The sequence below is a fragment of the Bos grunniens genome, chromosome 7 (assembly GCF_055505025.1).
Source record: "Bos grunniens cultivar Pamir isolate PY7600 chromosome 7, Bosgru_T2T1.0, whole genome shotgun sequence".
Classification (NCBI taxonomy): Eukaryota; Metazoa; Chordata; class Mammalia; order Artiodactyla; family Bovidae; genus Bos; species Bos grunniens.
In genome coordinates, this window is record NC_141171.1 from 13,589,561 (window position 1) to 13,604,057 (window position 14,497).

The following is a 14,497-nucleotide window of genomic DNA, read 5'->3' on the forward strand; positions in this document are numbered from 1 at the left end:
CCAGGGAATCAGGCAGACTCTATCTTTGCATGACCACAAACTTGTTTAAATCCTTTCCTTCACCTTCTCTGATATCCTTTATGCTGAGAACATTCCCCAGCAAAATTACTATACACAAACCTCTGCCTCAGACTCAGCTTCTCTTGGCCCTAACCAAAAACCTTATCTTAGAGAACTGAAATTTTGTGTCAAACATCACAGAGCTAGACAAAGCATAAGTTGGTTTTAAATCTTAAGTTAAAATGCACTTAGCCATCATGTTATATATTCATTTAAGAACCTGGTGATGAAAGAGTCAGGCATTCTAGCTCATCAGTAATCTTCTAATTTGGCCTTATTCTAGTAGCCTTATCTCAAGTTCAATGACACATCACAGAAAAGAAGCTACACTACCAATGAGTTTCCTCAAAGCTCCTTTCATGTCTCTGTTTCTCAGGCTATAGATGAAGGGGTTCATCATGGGAGTGACCACAGTGTACATCAATGAAGTCACTGCAGTTTTCCCAGAGAACTCAGAAATGGCAGAACAAATATACAGTCCAAAACCTGTTCCATAGAACAAGGAAACAACTGAGAGGTGAGACCCACAGGTAGAAAAAGCTTTATACTTTCTGCTTGATGATGGCATTCTCAAAATAGAGGAAACAATTTGAGTATAAGAGAAAAGGATTCCAGAAAGAGGAATGCCACCTAATACGCTAACTGCAAAATACAAGACAATATTACTAATGAGGGTGTCAGAGCAGGCAAGCTTGATGACCTGAACAGCTTCACAGAAGAAGAGAGAGATTTCCAAGTTGGTGCAGAAGGACAGTCGCAACACCAACAGACTGTGGAGCAGGGCGTCCACGATGCTGACAGATAATGAGATGAGAATCAGCACAGCACAGAGGTGGGGGTTCATGATGACAGTGTATCTCAGGGGGTGACAAATGGCCACATAGCGGTCATAGGCCATTGCTCCAAGGAGAAAATTTTCACAACTAACAAAAATCAGGGCAAAGCAGATCTGGGTGAGACAGCCTGTGTAAGTGATGCTCTGATTCTGTGTTTGGACATTCACTAGAATCTTTGGGATCATGGTTGTACTTAAACAGATATCAGTAAAGGACAGATTGGAGAGGAAGAAGTACATGGGGGTGTGGAGGTGGGAGTCAGAGATGACAGCCAGGATGATGAGCAGGTTTCCCAGGACAGTGACCAGGTACATGGACAGGAACAGGCTGAAGAAAATGGTGTTCAGTTCTGGGTCCTCTGTCAGTCTCATGAGAAGGAATTCTGAAACATCTGTGTGATTTCTGGATTCCATGTTATTGATGATCTGATGAAAAAGATGTGGTTAAAAAAGACATGGAAACCTGTGGTCCCTAGATGAGCATCAGGAGTATCACAAGCGATCCACACCATCTTGGGAAGGGAAGGAGATTAATGAAGGGAGGGGAAAAGTAATGCCTTCTGCATGCATGTTTTTCTGTCCTTAAAATACCCAAAGTTGATATTTCAGAGCATGAACAGTTAATGCTAGAAAGGATAAAGACATGGTTCTTTTATAAACTATCTGTACTGTTCTGATTATTTGAAACATTAGGGGACTTCCCTGATGGTCCAGTAGCTAAGACACTGTGTTCCCAATGTAGAGAGCCTGGGTTTGATCCCTGGTCAGGGAACTAGATCCCATATGCCATAACTAAGACCTGGTGCAGCCAAATCAAAAAAATTAGTAATTTTATAAAGAGAAACAGATGAGGGAGGCCACTGAAAATTTTGTCTGGATCCCCAGTGACCTCAGGGCCAGGGAAAAGAAATAATACATAGATATGTCAAGAACCAAAAATGGAAAGATAAGATGAAGCTTATCAAGTTTTCTCCCCTCCCCTACAATGACAGATGCACAAAGAAATATTGGACAATTCTTTAAAAGTCACCCTGTATCTGAACAGGAAGATTTCTAATCAGAAAGAAGTACAAGGTCATATAGAGAGTTTCATATTAGTAAATCAAATACGCTTACAAATATTGGTGCAAAATATAATTTAAAAAAGGTAAAGATGTCATATGTTAGGCAGAGAGACTGGGTTCTAATCATCTGATGTATATACTGTTTTCACAGCTTCCCCTGTATGAATATGTACCAAAACACCAAATATTCACTAAAGGAATTTAGGCTACCTTGCTGGTATCACAGTGGAAAGATGCTTGACATCTCTGATGTACCATACAGAACAGCTGTCCTTAGGAAGAACAGAAGGTCTGAGTGAGTCACCAGCTCCTGGGCAGGAGGGATCATTTATGGGAAGAGTCTCAGGTGTGCTACTACTTTCCTAGAAAAGGTATAGTTGATTGAGGTAGTCACAGGCAGATCACAGTCTTGAACCCTGGAGATTTCAATTTCCAAAGCTCCTCATTAACCAGATGATTCATTGTCACTGTGATCCCAGGAAAGTGCAAATCCTTAAGATCAAGACTCTACGTGGGAGAAATTAAAGATGGTTGCTTTTCTGACCCCATGAGACCAAGTGGACTTTTCTGCATCTGTACTGCCTCATGTTCATCTCTTAACTTTTCATAAAGCTGTAAGGGGTTACAATGTCATCCCAAGACAACAGTGGTCAAGCATAATCTCAGTACATTTAATTATATTTTATCCATTATCTAACAGGTTGGCATGGTACTCCACATTAATATCAATTAAAATAATTTTCATTTTTAAGGAATTCAAGAGTTGCATGTGTCTAATGCTATATTTAAAATGGATAACCAACAAGGATCTACTGTATAGCTCAGGGAACTCTGCTCAGTGTTACGCTGCAGCCTGGATAGGAGGGGAGTTTGGGGGAGAATGGATGCATGTATATGTATGGCTGAGTTTCTTCACTGTTCACCCGAAACTATCACAATATTGTTAATGTGCTACAGCCCAATACAAAATAAAAAATTAAAAAAATATTTTCATCTATTTGTCAATTAACTCCTTTCACTGTTCACTGCTATTGTATGAACTTGTGAACATACAAGTTTCTTGATATTTTAGAACCGACATGAGACAGGAGAGCCTTATACTGTCATCCCTTACTATCTTAATCTCATTTGCTTTGAACACATAAAATAATAGAAAATACAAAAGACTTAGAAATACAGAATTTAAAAAACCAAAGGCATTTGTGGAGGTTTGTTACTGAGAAATGGGAGTGAACACAAGAGTTGGGGACTCTTTCTAGGACTACAACTTTGGACTTAGAACAGCAGAAAGTTTCAAAAGAAGCCCCCAGGGCAGAACTGAATCAAGTTAGTCAGTGGTTTGGTAGCTGAATTTGGTGATGTTCTCAAAATCACTGAGTATCAGGGATTAGTTATCAGTCTGAATTCAAGGCTAGAGGACTGGTAATTGCCAAGGGCAACTGTGAATCTGTTAGGTGATAATGTATGAATACAAAAATGGAAGGAGAGGGAGGAAAAAACCTAGCAAGTAAAATGAATCTACAATTCAAATTTTAAACACCAGGAAGAATATGATCCTAAAATGTTTAACCTACCAAACCAAGAATCAGATCATCAATTTGCTCCAGGATAAGCTTTTTTAAATAAAGGTTTGATTTTTGCATGGGGCTTCTTTCACTCAGCATAATGCTACTGAGAATCATTCAAGTTGCTGCCTATCTCAGTTATTCATTCTTCTTTACTGGTGTGTTTCTATTATGATGATTTAACCGCAGTTTACTTATGCATATCCACGGAAGTACATGTGAGTTGATTTTGTCTTGGGCAATTTTGAGTAGAACAACTCAAAGTATTCATGCACAGGTTGAGGTGATGTATGATTTCATTTATATGATATCATGAAAAGCACAGAAAAGGTAAGGCTGAAAAGCAGATCAGTGGCTCAGAGAGGTTCACAAACATGGAGGACCAAGTGCCTAGTCTGGTCCAGGGCAGTTTGTTGGCAGATGATGTAACTGCTCTGTATATTGACTGTGGTGGTGGTGGTAAGAATCAATGTATGTCTTAAAATACAGAGAGCCGCACACAAGAAGGGCATTTTGCTGTATGATCATTTTAAAACTAAATTTTTGAAAGATTAAATCGTGAGTATAGATAGCATTTTCAAAGAGAGGCAGGAAAGTGTGTAGTTAAAAAATAACAATTCTAGGGAATTCCCTGATGATCCAGTGGTTAGGACTCTGAGCTTTGACTGTGGGGGCCTGGATTTGATCCCTGGTCAGGGAACAAAGATCCTACAAGCCAAGCAGTGCAGCCAAAAATAATGATAATAACAATTCTAAAAACAAATTTAATAAAACATCTGATATATTTACATACCTTTATTCATAGTAGCATGAGGCAGCCTTCAGAATGGGAGAAAATAATAGCAAATGAAGCAACGGACAAACAACTAATCTCAAAAATATACAAGCAACTCCTACACCTCAACTCCAGAAAAATAAATGACCCAATCAAAAAATGGGCCAAAGAACTAAATAGACATTTCTCCAAAGAAGACATACAGATGGCTAACAAACACATGAAAAGATGCTCAACATCACTCATTATCAGAGAAATGCAAATCAAAACCACTATGAGGTACCATTTCACGCCAGTCAGAATGGCTGCTATCCAAAAGTCTACAAGCAATAAATGCTGGGGAGGGCGTGGAGAAAAGGGAACTCTCTTACACTGTTGGTGGGAATGCAAACTAGTATAGCCACTATGGAGAACAGTGTGGAGATTCCTTAAAAAACTGGAAATAGAACTGCCTTATGATCCAGCAATCCCACTGCTGGGCATACACACTGAGGAAATCAGAAGGGAAAGAGACACGTGTACCCCAATGTTCATCGCAGCACTGTTTATAATAGCCAGGACATGGAAGCAACCTAGATGTCCATCAGCAGATGAATGGATAAGAAAGCTATGGTACATATACACAATGGAGTATTACTCAGCCATTAAAAAGAATACATTTGAATCAGTTCTAATGAGGTGGATGAAACTGGAACCTATTATTCAGAGTGAAGTAAGCCAGAAAGAAAAACACCAATACAGTATACTAACGCATATATATGGAATTTAGAAAGATGGTAACAATAACCCTGTGTACAAGACAGCAAAAGAGACACTGATATATAGCTCAGTCTTATGGACTCTGTGGGAGAGGGAGAGGGTGAGGAGATTTGGGAGAATAGCATTGAAACATGTATAATATCATGTATGAAATGAGTTGCCAGTCCAGGTTCGTGCACGATACTGGATGCTTGGGGCTGGTGCACTGGGACGACCCAGAGGGAGGGGAGGGGAAGGAGGAGGGAGGAGGGTTCAGGATGGGGAATGCGGGTATATCTGTGGCGGATTCATTTCGATATTTGGCAAAACTAATACAATATTGTAAAGTTTAAAAATAAAATAAAATTAAAAAAAAATCAAGTCAGGTATTAACCCTAAGTTAAAATGCACTTAGCTTATCATATTATCTATTCATTTAAGAACCTGGTGGTGAAAAAGGCAGGCTTTCTATCTCATTAGCATTCCTTTTACTTTGATTCATTGTAGTGAACCCATCCCATACCCAATGACACATCACAGAAAAGAAGATACCCTACCAATGAGTTTCCTCAAAGCTCCCTTCATGTCTTTGTTCCTCAGGCTGTAGATGAAGGGGTTCATCACGGGAGTGACCACAGTGTACATCAACGAAGCCACTGCAGTCTTCCTAGAAGAATCAGTAACTGCAGAACTAATATACACCCCAAAAGCTGTCCCATAGAACAAGGTAACAACTGAGAGGTGAGACCCACAGGTAGAAAAAGCTTTATACTTTCTGCCTGATGATGACATTTTCAAAATGGAGGAAACAATTTGAATATAAGAGAAAATGATTCCAAAAAGAGGAACACCAGCAAATAAGCTAGCCACAAAATATATCAGGGTGTTATTGATGAGAGTGTCAGAACATGCAAGTTTGATGACCTGAACAACTTCACAGAAGAAGAGGGGGATTTCCAGGTCTGTGCAGAAGGACAGTCGCAACACCATCAGACTGTGGAGCAGAGCATCCGCAATGCTGATGAACAAGGAGAGTAGAATCAGCTGAAGACAGAGGCGAGGGTTCATGATGACTGTGTACCTCAGTGGGTGACAAATAGCCACATAGCGGTCATAGGCCATTACTAAAAGGAGAAAATTTTCCCAACAAACAAAAGTCAGAACAAAGCAGATCTGGGTGATGCAGCCTGTGTAAGTGATGCTCTGATTCTGTGCTTGGATGTTCACTAGGATCTTTGGGATCATGGTTGTGCTTAAACAGATGTCTGTAAAGGACAGATGGGAGAGGAAGTAGTACATGGGGGTGTGGAGGTGGGAGTCAGAGATGACAGCCAGGATGATGAGCAGGTTTCCCAGGACAGTAACCAGGTACATGGACAGGAACAGTTTGAAGAAGGTGATCTTCAGTTCTGGGTCTTCTGTCAGGCTCATGAGAAGGAATTCTGAAACATCGGTTTGGTTTCTTGGTTCCATATTGTTGATAAATCTGATGGGAAAGACGTGGCCCCTAGTCCAGCAGCAGGTGTATCACCAGAGGCAAACCCCAATTTGAGAAAGGATGTAATGGAATAGAGGAACACACATCATTTCATTATTTTGAATAAAGACCTGAAATTACTAAAAGCAGTGTGTCAACATTTGTTAATTATGGAAAGAGTTGAAGAATAGCCGTTTTAAAAATTACACTATCTGGCTTCCCTGGTGACTCAGTGGTAAAGAATCCATTTGCCAATTTAAGAAACATGGTTCGATCCCTGATCCAGGAAGATCCCAGATGCCCCGAGGCAACTAAGCCCATGCACTACAGCTATTGAGCTTGTGCTCTAGACCGTGGGAGCCGCAATGGCTGAGCCCACACACTACAACTACTGAAGCCCATGTGCCCTAGCGCCTGTGCTCTGCAACAAGAGAAATCACTGCAGTGAGAAGCCTGCACACTGCAACTAGAGAATAGCCCCTGTGCTCAGCAACTAGAGAAAAGCCCTCTCAGCAATGAAGACTCAGCACAGCCAAAAATAAATAAATAAATTGTAAATTATCTTAAAAGATAAAATCACACTATGTTGTTCTGATTATTTTTATAATAACATTTGGTAACTTTATTAGGAGAAGCAGGTAATCAGGGCTGATGAGTCTATCTGAATCATCACCTCCTTCCCCAGAGACCTCACAGCCTGGCAACAGAGATAATACAAAGCTGTGTCAAAAACCCAGAAGTACAAGATACGGTCAAACTGCCCAAGCCTCTTCCCTGAATCGCTACAGAAAGGAAGTTAAATGCCAGCAAAGTGGAAAACATGGAAAACAATCACCATGTTTGTAAACAAGCACATTCCTGCTGACAAGGCAAAAAGTCTTTGAGAATGGAGAGACAGTAGGAGACTGGCAGAATAAGAGCTGTTTGAAGATTACAGGAAAGATACAAAGGAACATGTCGAGAAAAGAGAAGACAGGCAAGAGGCAAATGGATGCCTTGGTTCTAATAATTTTATGCATGTCCTCTTCTCACAATTTCCCCTGGTTAAACTTGTGGTAAAACACCTCTCTTGATTGCCAAACAGGAATGAAGGTTTACCTGAATGACTTTACTAGGTAATGACAGACTCTTGTCGAGACGCAATGATGCGTCTCCTAGATGTTGAGTAATGAAAGCTGAAGTTTTAATAAGAGGAGACAGACTGAGAGAAGCACTAGGCTCCTGAGCAGAGGGTGAGGAGGGTCACTTCCAGGAGGAGGCACATGTGTGCTGATAGTATCGAGGAAGTGCTGTTGAGTGAGGCTGTCACCGACAATTTTTAGTCTCTGTACCTTTGGAGGACCAATACCCAAAGCTCCTCATTAGTCAAACAATTTCATCATCATGCTGATGCCAGGCCAGTGCAAATCCTTAGAGACCAAGAAGATATGGAAGAATTTAGGGTGGTGGAGTCCCTGATGCTATGAGGCCAGGTATTCACCAGTCACTGTTCCACCTTTTTCTGCTCATATGTATTTCACACCCAGTGCAAATGTGGACACACCATTTTTCTCTAATTGGACAACAGTATTCTTTTTTTAGATGCAACCAATGACATATCCATGTAATCAATAATATCAGGTTATAATTGGTTATGGTTTATAATTGTAGATGTGAAACTCATTCATTCATTCACTTCAGCCATATAAGAAGGAATGAAATTCTGACACATTACAGCATTACACATTACAACCTTAAAAGCTTTATGCTATGTGAAATAAACCAAGCCGAAAAGGACAAATATTATATGATTTAAGTTATGAGGTATCTAGAATAGGCAACTTTGTAAAGACAGAAAGTAGAATGGTGGTTGCAGAGGATAAGGGGAGAAGGATTGGTTTTTAAGAGAGCTGGACTATATTAAAAGTTGTTTATTTCTGTACTGAGTAATAAAAGCATGTTGATATTGATGTGGTGAGCAATGTCACATGTGGAGATATTTCACTGGAAGTTTACTTGCCCTGCTTTTTTCTTCACTATACTGAAAGAACAATTCTAAATTTTCATTTTTGAATCACTTGTTTTAGTAGCTTATTTTTAAAGTGTTTGAATTTCTCAGTCTTTCCCTTTTGGATTGCGCTATTCTTTCAAATACTTAACTTCTCTAAGGTCATAAAAATATCTTTGCATATTATCTTCCAAAAATTTTAATCACTTTGAATAGATATAAAATTTATCATTTCAAAAGTGGCTAACAGAAAAAAGTAGGAATTTTCACTGTCAATCAAGTTTTGCCTTATTTCATAATATCAGACAAGATTAAAATTCCAAAGTTGACTTGGATGGATTTTAAGATATTTAAGGTTAAATGTAAATTCTAATTAAATCAGGGGCTTTGTTCTTTGGACTAACTGTGAAGAAACTGATGGAATATTTATTTATTATGTTATAAATGGAATTTTGTTTACTACTTAAAATAAAGTGGCTCTCCTTTAAAAAAAGAAAAAATATATTATTCCAGCCATTTAAAATGTACAATTCCACAGCATTAAGAACATTCACAATGTTGTGTGACCACTAACACTATCCATTTCCTGATCATTGTCATCACCCTGAACAGAAATTCTTTATGTATTAAATAATAACTCTGAGAAATTCCCTGGCATTCCAGTGATTAGGGAATTCCTGGCATTCTCACTGCTGTGACTGGGGTTCAATCCCTGGTCAAGGAACTAAGATCCCACAAGCTGTGACAAATGGCAAAACAAACAAACAAACAAAACCCCCCCACAAATTCTGCATTTCATTCTTTTCTCAGAGCTTTTAGGAGCCCAACACTTTGACTTTTGCCCAGTGTAGCTGATTTCAGGCTTTTGACTTCCAAGAATGCAAAAGAAAACATTTGTGTTGTTTTAAGATACTAAGCTTGTGATATGTGTTACAATGACAGTGAGTGAGTGAAAGTTGCTCAGTTATGTCTGACTCTTTGCGACCCCATGAACTGGAGCCCATCAGGCTCCTCTGTCCACAGAATTCTTCAGGCAAGAATCCTGGAGTAGGTTGCCTTTTCCTTCTCCAGGGGATCTTCCCAGCCTAGGGACTGAACCCAGATCTTCTGCGTTGTAGGCAGATTCTTTATCAACTAAGCCACCAGGGAAGTCCATTACAGTGACAATAGGAAACTAATGCAGAACATGTCCCAATTCAGGCTAATAAAAACAATGTCTTTGGGGCATCTCCTGGGCAAGATTCTTTCTGCATTGTAAAAAGAGCAAAGGACAGGGAGAGTTTTATTTCTAGTTATTGTGTCTGACAATATTAAATCTGTATGCAGGTCAAGAAGCAACAGTTAGAACTGGACATGGAACAATAGACTGGTTCCAAATTGGGAAAGGAATGTGTCAAGACTGTATATTGTCACCCTGCTTATTTAACTTATATGCAGAGTACATCATGAGAAACGCCAGACTGGATGTAGCACAAGTTGGAATCAAGACTGCCGGCAAAAATGTCAATAACCTCAGATATGCAGAAGACACCACCCTTATGGCAGAAAGCAAAGAACTAAAGAGCTTCTTGATGAAAGTGAAAGAGGAGAATGAAAAGGTAGGCTCAAAACTCAACATTCAGAAAACTAAGATCATGGCATCCGATCCCATGACTTCATGGCAAATAGATGGGGAAACTGTGGAAACAGTGACAGAGTTAATTTTTTTTTTTAGGGGGGGTCCAAAATCACTGCAGATGGTGACTGCAGTCAAGAAATTAAAAGACGCTTACTCCTTGGAAGAAAAGTTATGACCAACCTAGACAGCTTATTAAAAAGCAAAGACATTACTTTGCCAACAAAGGTCTGTCTAGTTAAAGCTATGTTTTTTCTAGTAGTCATATATGGATGTGAGAGTTGGACTATAAAGAAAACTGAGCGCCGAAGAATTGATGCTTTTGAACTGTGGTGTTAGAGAAGACTCTTGAGAGTAGTCTCTTGGACTGCAAGGAGATCAAACCAGTCAATCCTAAAAGAAATCATTACTGAATATTCATTGGAAGAACTGATGTTGAAGATGAAACCAGTACTTTGGCCATTTGATGCGAAGAACTAACTCATTGGAAAAGATCCTGATTCTGGGAAAGTTTGAAGGTGGGATGAGAAGGGGACGACAGAGGATAGATGGTTGGATGGCATCATTGACTCGATGGACATGGGTTTGGGTGAACTCTGGGAGTTGGTGATGGACAGGGAGGCCTGGCGTGCTGCAGTTCATGGTATCACAGAGTTGGACACGACTGAGCAACTGAACTGAACTGACTGTATCTGAAAGGGCTTACCTGGTGGCTCAGTAGTAAAGAATCTGCCTGCAATGCAGGAGATACAATGGATGCAGGAGATGTGGGTTTGATCCCTGAGTTTGATCCCCTGGAGAAGGGAATGACAACCCACTCCAGTATTCTTGCCTGGGAAATCCCATGGGCAGAGGAGCCTGGTGGGTTACAGTCCACAGGGTCACAAAGATGGACATGACCAAGCAACTGAGCATGCACACATGTTGTGTCTGAAATGTCTCTGCCCAGCTATAGCCATTGGTGACCATCAGGGGATGCCTTAAGAGGAAGGCAAAAAGAATGAAATGGAGTCCTGTGCTTTTGTGCCTAGACGTACCTGACCTTTGAAGTCACTGTTAGAAAAGATGATAACTGTTTTTATCATTTGACCTGTTGGAGTCAAGACTTTTACCTTATTATTGATGAAAGTGGGCATTCTCACTGACAGAGCTGAAGTAATTAAAATCTTCCAAAATTGTAAATATTATAATATCATTATGCCAATTTTGCAGATGAGGAAGCTGAGCTTAGAAAGTTCAAGTAAACTGTCAAAGGTCACAGAGCTATTGTTTAGTAGAAGTAGGATTCAAATTCAGGTGGTCTGATTCCAAAATTCTTACCCCCCAAAAATATAAAAATGAGAACTTTCCTGGTCCAGTGGCTAAGACTCTGCACTCCCAATGCAGGGGACCTGGGTTCTATCCCTGGTCAAGGAACTAGATCCCACATGCTGCAACTAAGACCTGGAGCAGCCAAATAAATAAATATTTAAAAATAAAGTCAAATAAAATTTTAAAAAGAGAAACCCTAGTTTTTTAATTAAAAAAAATTCTCATCCTTATCCATTTGATCTCTGGTATTAAGTATTTCAAGAAGTTGGTCAGACTTTCTGGACTGTTCATTATTTATCTCTCTTTTATATTCTAGGAAGTTAAAGTCAGTCAGTCGTGTGTCCACCTCTTTGCAGCCCTGAAGTCTTTGCAGCCCCATGGATTGTAGTCCACCTGGCTCCTCTGTCCATGGGATTCTCCAGGCAAGAATATTGAAGTGGGTTGCCATTTTCTTCTCCGGGGAATCTTCCTGACCCAGGGATTGAACCTGGGTCTCCTTCACTGCAGGCAGATTCTTTACCATCTGAACCACCAGGGAAGCTCTATATTCTAGGAATATAAGTACAAAGCAACTGAACATCAATGGAAACATGATATTCTAGAGATGAATTTCTTCAAAGCCCCCATCATGTCCTTGTTCTTCAGGCTACAGACAAAGGGGTTCATCATAGGAGTGATCATAGTGTACACCACAGATACTATTGAACTCTTTCTGGAGGAATGAGTGGCTACAGAACTAAAGAAAGTGAAAGTGAAGTCGCTCAGTTGTGTCTGACTCTTTGCGACCCCATTGACTGTAGCCTACCAGGCTCCTCCGACCATGGGATTTTCCAGGCAAGAATACTGGAGTAGGTTGCCATTTCCTTCTCCAGGGGCACTTCCCAACCCAGGGATTGAACCCAGGGATCAATCCTGGGTCTCCTGCGTTGGAGGCAGACACTTTAACCTCTGAGCCACCAGGGAAGCCCTAAGTTCTAGTGTACAGAACTAAGGTACACTCTAAAGCCTGTCTCGTAAAACAAGGAAACAACTATTAATCGTGACTCACAGATAGAAAAATGCCTATACTTTCCACCAGTTGATGGGATTTTCAGGACAGAAGAGACAATTCGAATATAAGAGACAATTAGAGACAATTATCCCAGAGAGAGGAATAATACCCAACAGGCTGATCCCACTAAATACACAAGGATGTTATTGACAAGGATGTCGAACAGGTGAGTTTGAGAATATGAGCCTGTTCACAGAAAAAGTGAATTTTCAGGTCTGTGCAAAAGGATAGCCACAGGGCCATCAGAGTGTGGAGCAGGGTGTTGAGAACACTAACAGAGAAAGAGACCAGAGCCAGCAGCCCACAGAGCTTGGGATTCATCATGGCCTTGTACCTCAGTGGGTGACAGATGGTCACAAATCGATCATAGGCCATCATCACCAGCACTCCATTTTCCAGTCCAGCAAATGTCTGGACCAAGCAGATTTGTAACTGTGTAACTGATGGATTTGCTCTGGGTCTGGATGTTCACCAGCATCTTAGGTATGGTTGTGGAGGTGAAGCAGATGTCTACAAAGGACAGGTTGGAGAGGAAGAAGTACATGGGGGTGTGGAGGTGGGGGTCACAGATGATGGCCAGGATGATGAGCAGGTTACCCAGCACAGTGACCAAGTACATGGACAGGAACAGGCAGAAAAGGAGGGGCTGCAATTCTGGATCCCCTGACAGTCCCAGAGGGAGGAATTCTGAGGTATTGGAGAGGTTTCCAGGTTTCATGCTGTCAGTGGAGCTGATGGAAAGATGGAGACAAGAAAACAAAACTTCAGAGAAACTTCCTTAATTTTGTGTCTATGGGGCCTTTTCCTTTTTTTAAGATTTATGTATTTATGGCTGCATTGGGACCTCATTTGTACAGTTCTTCTGTGTATTCCTGCCACCTCTTATTAATATCTACTGCTTCTGTTAGGTCCATACCATTTCTGTCCTTTATTGAGCCCATCTTTGCATGAAATGTTCCCTTGGTATCTCTAATTTTCTTGAAGAGATCTCTAGTCTTTCCCATTCTGTTGTTATCCTCTATTTCTTTGCATTGATCGCTGAGGAAGGCTTTCTTATCTCTTCTTGCTATTCTTTGGAACTCTGCATTCAGATGCTTATATCTTTCCTGTTCTCCTTTGCTTTTCGCTTCTTTTCTTTTCACAGCTATTTGTAAGGCCTCCTCAGACAGCCATTTTGCTTTTTGGCATTTCTTTTCCATGGGGATGGTCTTGATCCCTGTTTCCTATACAATGTCATGAACCTCATTCCATAGTTCATCAGGCACTCTATCAGATCTAGTCCTTTAAATCTATTTCTCACTTCCACTGTATAATCATAAGGGATTTGATTTAGGTCATACCTGAATGGTCTAGTGGTTTTCCCTACTTTCTTCAATTTAAGTCTGAATTTGGCAATAAGGAGTTCATGATCTGAGCCACAGTCAGCTCCCCATCTTTGGCTGCAAAGAATATAATCAATCTGATTTCAGTGTTGACCATCTGGTGATGTCCATGTGTAGAGTCTTCTCTTGTGTTGTTGGAAGAGGGTGTTTGCTATGGCCACAGTGGAAACAGTGTCAGACTTTATTTTTTGGGGCTCCAAAATCACTGCAGATGGTGACTGCAGCCATGAAATTAAAAGACGCTTACTCCTTGGAAGGAAAGTTATGACCAACCTCGACAGTACATTGAAAAGCAGAGACATTAGTTTGCCAACAAAGGTCCGTCTAGTCAAGGCTATGGTTTTTCCAGTGGTCATATATGGATGTGAGAGTTGGACTGTGAAGAAGGCTGAGAGCCAAAGAATTGATGCTTTTGAACTGTGGTGTTGGAGAAGACTCTTGAGAGTCCCTTGGACTGCAAGGAGATCCAACCAGTCCATTCTGAAGGAGATCAGCCCTGGGATTTCTTTGGAAGGAATGATGCTAAAGCTGCAACTCCAGTACTTTGGCCACCTCATGCGAAGAGTTGACTCATTGGAAAAGACTCTGATGCTGGGAGGGTTTGGGGGCAGGAGGAGAAGGGGACGACAGAGGGTGA

At 40.6% G+C, this 14,497-nt stretch overlaps 2 protein-coding genes and 1 pseudogene across 2 annotated transcripts; all 3 read right to left on the reverse strand.

Moving 5' to 3' along the window:
• Positions 1–370: 370 nt before the first annotated feature.
• LOC147368494 (olfactory receptor 7G2-like) lies at positions 371–1,315 on the reverse strand. The gene has a single exon (XM_086409202.1). It carries the CDS (start codon positions 1,307–1,309, stop codon positions 371–373), a length of 939 nt encoding a protein of 312 aa, XP_086265328.1. The 5' UTR covers positions 1,310–1,315.
• Positions 1,316–5,571: 4,256 nt separating this feature from the next.
• LOC147368495 (olfactory receptor 7G1-like) lies at positions 5,572–6,541 on the reverse strand. Its single transcript, XM_086409166.1, has one exon. It carries the CDS (start codon positions 6,508–6,510, stop codon positions 5,572–5,574), a length of 939 nt encoding a protein of 312 aa, XP_086265292.1. The 5' UTR covers positions 6,511–6,541.
• Positions 6,542–12,006: 5,465 nt separating this feature from the next.
• LOC147368496 (olfactory receptor 7G3-like) lies at positions 12,007–13,196 on the reverse strand (annotated as a pseudogene).
• Positions 13,197–14,497: the final 1,301 nt, after the last annotated feature.